This window comes from Crocuta crocuta, unplaced genomic scaffold, assembly GCF_008692635.1.
Source record: "Crocuta crocuta isolate KB4526 unplaced genomic scaffold, BGI_CrCroc_1.0 scaffold64, whole genome shotgun sequence".
NCBI classification, from domain to species: Eukaryota; Metazoa; Chordata; class Mammalia; order Carnivora; family Hyaenidae; genus Crocuta; species Crocuta crocuta.
Window position 1 is genome coordinate 12,744,697 of NW_027530640.1, and position 9,372 is coordinate 12,754,068.

At 48.6% G+C, this 9,372-nt stretch overlaps 2 protein-coding genes and 1 long non-coding RNA gene across 7 annotated transcripts; 1 reads left to right on the top strand and 2 right to left on the bottom strand.

Annotated features, from left to right (window-relative positions):
• Positions 1 to 572: 572 nt before the first annotated feature.
• On the bottom strand, positions 573 to 1,011 carry LOC144235262 (uncharacterized). Its single transcript, XR_013336170.1, has 2 exons — positions 950 to 1,011; positions 573 to 751 (listed from the first exon to the last, which is right to left on the bottom strand). It is a non-coding gene; the product is annotated as an uncharacterized LOC144235262 (long non-coding RNA).
• An 85-nt stretch (positions 1,012 to 1,096) lies between these two features.
• On the top strand, positions 1,097 to 6,539 carry TMCO6 (transmembrane and coiled-coil domains 6). Of its 5 annotated transcripts, none has more exons than XM_077768775.1 (12): positions 1,097 to 1,201; positions 1,338 to 1,450; positions 3,408 to 3,523; positions 3,629 to 3,812; positions 4,062 to 4,166; positions 4,343 to 4,428; positions 4,662 to 4,778; positions 4,998 to 5,109; positions 5,224 to 5,410; positions 5,549 to 5,643; positions 5,746 to 5,913; positions 6,159 to 6,539. In XM_077768775.1, exons 1-12 carry the CDS (start codon positions 1,117 to 1,119, stop codon positions 6,270 to 6,272), a joined length of 1,482 nt encoding a protein of 493 aa, XP_077624901.1. In that variant the 5' UTR covers positions 1,097 to 1,116; the 3' UTR covers positions 6,273 to 6,539. The 5 variants fall into 5 exon arrangements, with proteins under 5 accessions (XP_077624901.1, XP_077624903.1, XP_077624902.1 ...); XM_077768779.1 differs by having other exon boundaries at positions 1,113 to 1,197; XM_077768777.1 differs by lacking the exon at positions 1,338 to 1,450 and having other exon boundaries at positions 1,097 to 1,197.
• A 66-nt stretch (positions 6,540 to 6,605) lies between these two features.
• NDUFA2 (NADH:ubiquinone oxidoreductase subunit A2) lies at positions 6,606 to 9,258 on the bottom strand. Its single transcript, XM_077768781.1, has 3 exons — positions 9,107 to 9,258; positions 8,872 to 8,978; positions 6,606 to 6,820 (listed from the first exon to the last, which is right to left on the bottom strand). Exons 1-3 carry the CDS (start codon positions 9,205 to 9,207, stop codon positions 6,729 to 6,731), a joined length of 300 nt encoding a protein of 99 aa, XP_077624907.1. The 5' UTR covers positions 9,208 to 9,258; the 3' UTR covers positions 6,606 to 6,728.
• Positions 9,259 to 9,372: the final 114 nt, after the last annotated feature.

Here is a 9,372-nt window from a genome sequence, read left to right on the forward strand (position 1 = left end):
GTTGGTTAAGCATTGGACTCTTCCTTTCTTCCTTCCTCTCTCTCTCTCTCTCTCTCTTTATTTCTTTAGCATTCACTCTTGATTTCTGCTCAGGTCATGATCTCATGGTTCCTGGGATCTAGCCCTGATTGGGTGGGACTTTTTGATCCCGGATAGCACAGAGACTACTTGGGATCCTCTCTCCCTTTTTCTCTGCCTCTCATTTCTGTCTCTCAAAAATAAATAAGTAAATATTAAAAAACAATTAAACATTAAAAAAAGAGTTACTAGGATCGCCTGGGTGCCTTAGTCATTTAAGTGTAGGACTTCGGCTTAGGTCGTGATCTCACATTTCATGGGCTCCATCCCCAACACTGGCTCTGTACTGACCGCTCACAGCCTGGAGACTGCTTCAGATTCTGTCTCCTCTCTCTGCCCCTCTCCCTTCCTCTCTCTCTCTCTCTCTCAAAAATAAACATTTAAAAATTACTTTATCCTCCAATAACACGATTCACTTTTATTTAGAACAGGGAAATAATTATATTTGTCTCGTTTTCTTCACACGCGCATACTGGGTATAATTGTCCTGATGGAGAACAATTCAGTAAAGTAATCCGAATCCAGCGTTCATTAGTGAGAGCCGTTACTGGTGAAATCTTCCTAGAGGTCGGGTAGTTTTCAATGTTCATCTAGGATGTTAGGTATGGGGAAGTTGTATTTGCTGAGCGGAAGGTGAGGCACTGCCAGTCGGGGTCGAGGTTGAGTTTCTTTCCTAGAAGTGAGAAGGAGGTAAACGAATCTGAGACAGAGCGTGTGCTTTTCGGTCTTGTTTGGTTCTTTGCTGCCCAGATCCTACTCCGCCTCTAGCTTTCGCTCCGCCCCTCCCTGCCCTTGCCCCACCCCATTCTACTCCTCCTTCGCCCCTCCCCTCCGTCCGTCAGCACCACTCTACCCCCGCCCCGCTCCGTACCCTGGTTGCGTCTACTTGCTCCTCCCTGCCTTCACTTTGCGCCGTGCTCCGCCCACTCGCGCCTACTTTTCCGGCCAGCGTTGCGGCTGCGCGGTGCGTGCCCTATTTTAGGCTCGTGGAGAGCGTCTCTGGCTCTCAGCTCTGGGCGAATTTTATCCAGGTCCACCATGTGGAGCGGACGGCAAGGTCGCCTCAGACCAGTGGGCTGCGTGGTGGAGGAGCTACGGTGCCGTCGACGGGAACGGGAGGCAGGTGCTGGCGAGCAAGGGAGAAGGCAGCATGCGAGGGGTGGCCATGGCGGTCGGAGGATGAGGAGGCCCCAGGGTGGGAGACAGGGTTGAGAGTCCTAGATGCCCCCCCTACGTTCAGCCGGCTCCTTTGCCCCCAGCACTGCGGAAGGCGCGGAGGGAACAGCAGCTGATTAGTAAGAGACTGCTAAGAGACGACGCCCCGGAGGAAGCCGAAGGGGGATGTGTGGCCATGATCCTTAGGGACTTTGAGGTGAGGCGACAGGGTGCGCGGTGAGGTTGACGCCAGCTGGCGCCAAATTTCTTTTGAGGTCCACCCCAAATCTGAACGCATTACCTTCACTACCTACATCCATCCAGTCGGCCAAGCCAGAAAGCGGGGAATCATCCTCGAGAACTCGGTCCGTCATCCCCACACCAATACATCAAGTTGTAGTCGTTTTAAAAGTCCTAAGGAGTTTGGCGTCTTTACGTGCTTCACCACCGTTGCTACGCTATCCTGTATACTCACAATAGCCTTCTAACAGGTCATTTGCATCTGTGCTTGCCGCCTTCAAGTTCATTCTTAATACATCAGACAGATGTGTCTTTTAAGAACACATAGAGACCGAAAGCCTTCCTGTGACCTATAATGTCCAGCATTGGCTAACCTTTGCCCACCTCCAAGCTTACCAGTTTATTCATCTTAGCCCAATTTACCCTTTTTTAGTTTTTTTTTTTTTTTTAATACTTACTTTTGGGAGAGCGGAAGCCGGGGAGAGGCAGAGACGGGGACAGAGAATCTGAAGTGGAATCTGGACTGAAGCTTGACAGAAGCGATCCTGATGTGGGGCTCGAACTCAACCGAGAGATCATGACCAGAGCTTAAGTCGGTCCTTCAACTGACTGAGCCACCCAGATGCCACACACACCCCTTTTTAGTTCTTGAAAGACTGTATTAGGCTCTTTTCTTGCTTCAAGGCATTTGCATTTGCAGCATCTAAAAGCGTGTCTCTTTTAGTATTCTGTCTTGACAGCCCATTTGCAGAATCATCAATCCTACTAATTGTTTGCTTGTTTATCATTTTTCCAACTAGACTTATTTCTTTGTTTTTTAATTTATTATTTTTCAGTGTTTACTTATTTTTGAGAGAGAGAGAGAGTGTGTGTGTGTGCAGGCGGGGGAAGGGCAGAGAGAGGGAGGGAGACAGAATCTGAAGCAGGCTCCAGGCCCTGAGCTGTCGGCACAGAGTCTGATATGGAGCTTGAACCCACAAACCCGGAGATCCTGACCTGAGTCAAAGTTGGATGGTTGACTGAACTGCTCAGGTGCCGCAGAACCTAGACCTTACCTTATTTGTTGTCATTTAAAACTCAGGTGAGTGTGTAGTATCTGGCATATAGTAGATGGTCAGTATTTAGTGAATAAGTGAATGAAATGATTAGTTTTAGCTGATTTATTTATTCAGCAAGCATTGAGCATCCCCTTTGTTTATATTGTCTATGTTTATGTACGTTCACAAAGCACTCATGCCTAGGTTCATTGGTTCATTGTGTGCTTACTTTATGCCAAGGTACTGTGCTGGGTACTGAGGTATACAAAAATGAAGAGACTCCCTTTCTGTGAAGTGCTTGCAGTAACCCAGTGAAGGAGACAGGTTTGCTCACCAGCTGCCATGAAGAAAACATGAGGCACAATAGAAACCCCTCAGTGTGCAAAAGGAAGCCAGAAAGAGCTTACTTCCCAGAGGCAGTAACAGGAGTAGAAATCTGAAGGGAGTGGAGGACCTGGGGAGGGTATCCCAGGAGAAGGAATACATTGTGCAAAAGCTTGGAAGCATTAAAAACAAGTCATGTTATGCTAGGTTTTGGGAGTATAGGTTGCATGGGGAGAATGGCTAGAGTGGTAGGTTGTGCCAGACTGGAAGGTTTAAATGTTATCCTTGTAATAACTCTTTAAGAAGGCAGGAAAGATGTTATTTCCATTTTTCACGTGAAAAACTGAGGTTTGGGTTCCTTGTGGAGAAGTGGCAGGGCTGGTATTAAACCCAGTTCTGATTCCCTCTTATGTCTGCAAGATTGAGACTTATGAGCCATATTAGTGTGAATGACAAGTTCTAGGGATGGTGCAGCATCGCAGTGCTCACAGGCAAAGTGGGCAGAGTGGGATTCATGCTTGCTTTCTGGCAGTTGTGTGTTGCCATCTCTTCTCTCCTTGCCCTGCACTCCAGATCCAGCAGTTCTTACGATTAGCGCAGCGGGGGACAGAGGAAAAGGAGAGAGAGAGGGCTCTGGTCAGCCTTCGTCGAGGCTTGCAGCATCCTGAGACGCAGCAGACCTTCATCTGGTCAGTGTGGGTGGTGTCAGTGGGGGCTGGGGCTCTGAGGAATGGACAGGAGTGTGGAGGGGATGGGCCACAGGCTGAGCAGGGCTCTGGTGCTCACTCATGTAGGCTGGAGGGCAGCATGCGGACCTTAGTCGGGCTTCTGACCAGCAACCAAGCCCTGTTGCAGCTTGAGGCCGCTCGGTGCCTTCATGAGCTCTCTCATTCTGAGCAGTCTGCGGTGGCTGAGGCCTGCCTGCCAGCCACTTCCTACCTTCTCACCTACCTCTCCGGTCACAGCTCAGACTTTATAGTAAGCCCTGTCTCTTCCTTGTTCTTGGCTTGGATTTAAAAATTATGCTTTTGGGTGTAGTTGGAGCTGGCATACAGGGGGAAGAAAAAAGCTTGTTTTCCATGATGTCCATAGCCATACATATGCCCATCATCTTCCACTCCCTTTTGCCCAGAGCCTCAAAGACAAGACTCTTCCATCCTCTGCACTCCCACCCCTACCCTAGCCTGAGATAGGCCATGCCCAGCGCTTTTGTTGTCCCACTCTCAGGAGCTCTGTCTGTATACACTGGGTAACCTGATTGTGGAGAGTGAGGCTGTGAGAAGGCAACTCCTGCCACAGGGCATTGTTCCAGCCTTGGCTGCCTGCATCCAGGTGAGCATCCACCTACTGTCTCTCTCCTTGGACAGCCTTCCCCTCACTTGTCTCTACATAGTTCCCTTGCTTTGTTTAGGCAGCTTCAGCCTCTGCCCTAAGCTAAGAGATTGAAAGTCACGAGAAATCTTATGACCCAGCTTCCAGAGTCAGATGTGTACTCTGTCTACTTCTAGTCCCCCCATCTGACTGTGCTGGAAGCCCTTGGATATGCCTTGTCCCAGCTTCTGCAGGTTAAGGAAGCTCCAGAACTGATCATCCCGTAAGTAAAATTGTGCCTCCAGATGTGCAGGTAGGTGTGACCTACTTGGTGTTGTAACCCCTGGAGGCCTGACTGAGTCTTGTTTCCAGAGCTGTTGCACATTTTAGCTCAATGTGTCTGGCTAGGAAGAGCTTCAGATTTGGATACTTTCCCACCTGCTCTTAGCGTTTGGGAAGAATGACTGTCATCTTGGCTTCTGTGGTTCCAACTCACAGCTCTCCTTCTGCTCACAGCTCTGTCTTGGGCTCCACTCTCCCTGAGCACATCCTGCGACTGTTGCAACCTGGCCCAAAGCTGAACCTTGGGGTCGCTGTGGAATTTGCCTGGTGCCTGCACTATATCATCTGCAGGTAACACAGGCTATTTGCATAAGTCCCACAGAACTTCCCTGGGGCTCCCTTCCAGGACACTTATGTTTTTGAACTTTGGTTTCAACTTTGTAATTGCAGTGAGTTTTCTTCCTTCTGGGGTTCTCTTTACTTGGATCCCAGGAAGCCTACAAACCTAGGCCATTTGCCATCTTAAAGTTGGGACTGACTGAGTAGGACTATTTGATTCTTATTGCCCAGCCAGGTCAACAATGCCCTGCTTATCTCCCATGGGGGTCTGTCCACTCTGGGACTGCTGCTACTAGACGTGGCTGGAGCTGTCCAGAGAACAGAGGATGAAGGACTGGAGTTGGTAGGTGAAGAGAACAGGTCAAGGTCTGGGCTACCGTTCTTCCTGCTGTGTTCCTCCTTCAGTACGTAGGTAGTCCTTTCCTCCTTAGACCATATTCCCAACTTGTCTTTACAGCTGGCATGCCCTGTGCTTCGGTGTCTAAGCAACTTGCTAACAGAAGCAGCAGTGGAGATTGTGGGAGGGCAGAATCAGCTTGAAGACGAGCGTGTTTTGGCAGCCTTATTTATCCTTCTGCAATTTTTCCTTCAGAAACAGTCCAGCTTACTTCCTGAGGGCCTCTGGCTCCTTAACAACCTCACTGGTATGTGCCATAATGTGCCTAGGACCTTTAGATACTGGGCATACTTCCTTAGACTCAGCTGAGGTGGGTAGGGGTAGGGGCAGGGGGCAGTTTCAGACCCCTGTTTGAGGGATTTTACTGTGACATTTTCCCTTCCAGCCAACAGTCCTAGTTTCTGTACCTCCTTGCTCTCCATGGATCTGATTGAGCCCCTCTTGCAGTTGTTGCCAGTTTCTAATGTGGTGAGCGTATTGGTAGGTGTCGGGGTCACTTAAATCCCGGATCTGTTGCCAAAGCCATCATTAATCTTTAGTTTTCATCCTTTGTGGGGACTGTGTATACATGTCTCTCTGCAGGTGCTCACAGTTTTGTGCAACGTGGCAGAGAAGGGTCCTGCCTACTGTCAACGTCTGTGGCCAGGGCCCTTGCTCTCCTGCTTGATTGGTACACTGGCCTTCCCTGACATTGAAGTAGTAGGCCAGAGTTTAGAGCTGCTGCAGTTGCTGTTCCTCTATCGGCCAGAGGTGGGTTTTGGTCCTGGTCCCCTGTTCTGACGCCTCTAGTCTCACCATGACCCCTTTCCTTCCAGTCCTATCTCTAGTCAATTCTCTGGGCCTGGCAAGCCTATGTGGACTCCAGGTTGGAACTTCCAGCCTCTTTTTGGGAAGACACTCTTCCAAATGGAGGTGGGCTAACCAGTAAGGCTGTGGGAATTGAATGTTAGGGCCCAGGAACTCAACTGTTGAATCCTTTTTTTCCCTGCCCATAGGCTGCTGAGGACTTTCTGAAGCAATCAGGGTTGCAGGTCCTGGAAAGGCACAAGGAGGAGGCACAGCTCCAGGATCGTGTGCATGCTCTCCAGCAGATAGCTCTTCACAGGTGACCTGGCTTTTCGATGTCCTTCTACTCATCACCTCTCCGCTCTGCCCCAACTTCCTTGCCCATGGATCCCCTTTTAAGGGTGTAGATATCTCATGCTCTCTGCTCATATGTCTAAGTCAAGACCTTCAAAGCTCAGCTCCTCTTTGACCCAGCACTGTCCACACAGGACCAAAGGGAACTTGACGTGGGCCCTGGAATCTTCCCTCCCCCGCCATTAATAGCTGGTGGTTTTTGATGGGACAGAATAAAGTTTTATTTTTATATTAAACTGGTTTGCCTCAGTGGTTGCACAATAAGGGGTGGAGGGGAAAATAAGGAGAAGAACACCCAGAGATGGCGTTTTTCAGCACAAGCTTTATAAATAACAGAAGAACACATTTTCCCCCACATTTTACTCAGTCCAGCATAGCCCAAGCTTTGGGGCTGTTGCTCTTAACAATCAGTGGAAGCTTCAGCTTTAGGCTTTGCCACTTAGCACATTCTCCAGGGCTCTGGTTACTTGATCGGAACTGAAGTTATTCAAAGAGACATTCTTCTCTTGGCCAAATGCTGAGGAGACAAGAGAGGTGACTAAATATCCAATATGCACTGTGTGGGGTACCAAAATATCAATAAAAGGTTTTTGTCTTCAACTTACGGTCTTGTTAGAATAGGAAAAGTAGAAATATCACCAAGAAGTATTTGGGACGCCTAGAATTTATACATTGGTTCTCAAACACCTTTAGGAAGCCCAGGTCCGACTAGAATTTTGGCTAGTTCTGGGTGACCACAATGGGAAGGAAGGTGTTTCAGGGCAGTTTTTAGGGACCTGGTAGGTATTTATTATTATTGCACTGTTTTGCATGGGTCTAGCCTTGTCTAGGTGCCAACTGTATGGCTTCCATAGTCCTGGTATAATACACTATAAAGTAATCCGTGTCCATTTTCTCTAGTCTATTGGCTTTTTCCTTCCTATTTTTTAAAATGTTTTATTTCTTTTTTTTTTTAATTTTTTTTTTTATGTTTTATTTATTTCTAGGAGAGAGCGAGAGACAGCATGAGCAGGGGAGGGTCAGAGAGAGAGGGAGTCACAGACTAAAACAGGCTCCAGGCTCCGAGCTGGCAGTCAGCACAGAGCCCGACGCGGGGCTCGAACCCACGAACCGTGAGATCATGACCTAAGTGAAAATCAGACGCTTAACCAACTAAGCCACCCAGGCGCCCCTAAAATGTTTTATTTATTTCTGAGAGACAGACAGCGTGAGCAGGGGAGGGTCAGAGAGAGAAGGAGACACAATCTGAAACAGCTAGCTGTCAGCACAGAACCCAACAGGGCTCAAACCACAAACTGTAAGGTCATGACCTGAGCCAAGGTCAGATGGCTCTGTTTAACCAACTGAGCCACCCAGGTGCCCCTCCTCCCCATTTTTTAAAAAAAAGTATTTATTTATTTTGAGGGAGAGAGAAACAGTGTGAGCAGGGGAGGGACAGAGAGAGAGGGAGACACAGAATTTAAAGCAGGTTCCAGGCTCTGAGCTGGAACCCCAGCTCGAACTCACCAAACGTGAGATCATGGCCTGAGCCAAAGTCAGATGCTTAAGCCACTGAGCCACCCAGCCCCCCCCCCCGAAACAATTTTTAATACATACTGCAGTTATCCACTGTAAGAACCAGTCTACCTTAAGTGTGATTTCTTTTCTCCCTGACATACCTAGGCAAAGGTGTAGTTAAAAACTGCAACTACAATACTATTATACAATAAGTCTAATACATATTGTGTGCTTTTACTATGTGTCAAACAATGCAATTTTCAGATTATGGAAAAAAATTGGGAATATGCTAAAAAGGTGCTAAGGGCATTGTTACATAATTTGCCAGGGAGTTCCTTATTGGGGAGGTGATATACAAGTTCAGACCTGAATAATAACCTTCATTACAATGAGCTAGCCACAGAAATCTGGTAGAAGTGCATCCTAGAAGGGGACACGTGTAAAGGCTAAACCCTGTTTTATCCTAGTTGCATAACCTTAGGTGTGTTCGATAAAAAAATTTTTTTTTGTAAGGTCCACACCCCATGTTGGGCCTGAACTCAACCCCCACATCAAGAGTCACATGCTTTATTGACTGAACCAGCCAGGTGCCCCCATTGCGTAAAAATGTTTATTCATCTTTATAATGTCTACAATGAGGGGGGGAACCCCACTTCCTCATATAATTAATGAAGATTAAATGAGATTTAGGCAAGATAGCACTCAACACACCTTAGGAATAAGTGCTCAACAGAATCATCATCTTACCAGGAATGGCACTGCCCTACACCTAATGTGTAAGGACGCACAGCAATAAGAACTGACAAGCATCTCTTCTTCCCCATCTGAACCCCGTTCTGAATTACGAAAATAGCTCTCGGTACCTATGCAGTACCGGGCCCGTCTCCACACCTATGCTACTCGAGACACCAAGCCTTCTGTAACCGTGCGAATGTGAATTTATCTGAAACAACCTCAAAAGCAAGGCCGAAGTTGGAGTTCGAATCTCCCTACAGGCTTCTGCGTGATCCTGGACGACTCCTCAAACCATTGTTCTACCAAGCTCCTAGACGGCCCGCTTCTCCCACTCACCGTAACGGGCCCAGAGCTTGGGCTGCACATCGGAACACTCGCGGATTAGGATTGGCAGGCCAGGGTTCGCCTTCTTCAGCTCCACATAGTGTTTCTCGATAAATTCCCTGTGGGGTTGGGGGCGAAGAGAGAGCTGTGAGTGCTATCTACGCGCTGGCCTACCCAAACACCAGGTTGATAGAGGTCATGACCTGGGAGCCCCAAAGCCTACCAGCCCCACTACCTCGCGCCTCACCTGACGCCCTGACTGCCAGGCGAGCGCTGGCACAAGTGGAGGCGAATCTCACGCAGGCCCAGTTTTGCCCGAATTCCGCGGCTGGCTATAGTCGCCGCCATCTCCGCTAGTGCCTAACTCCCCGCCCTAGGACTCCGGGTCAAGTTCGCCAATCCGACCAATCGCGGACCCTCCAGATACCGCGATGTTTAGATGACGTAGGGGGGCGGGGGAAAGTTTAGCCAATGCTTTAAGAGCATTGCCGAGAGGACATCCTGCTTTTTGTC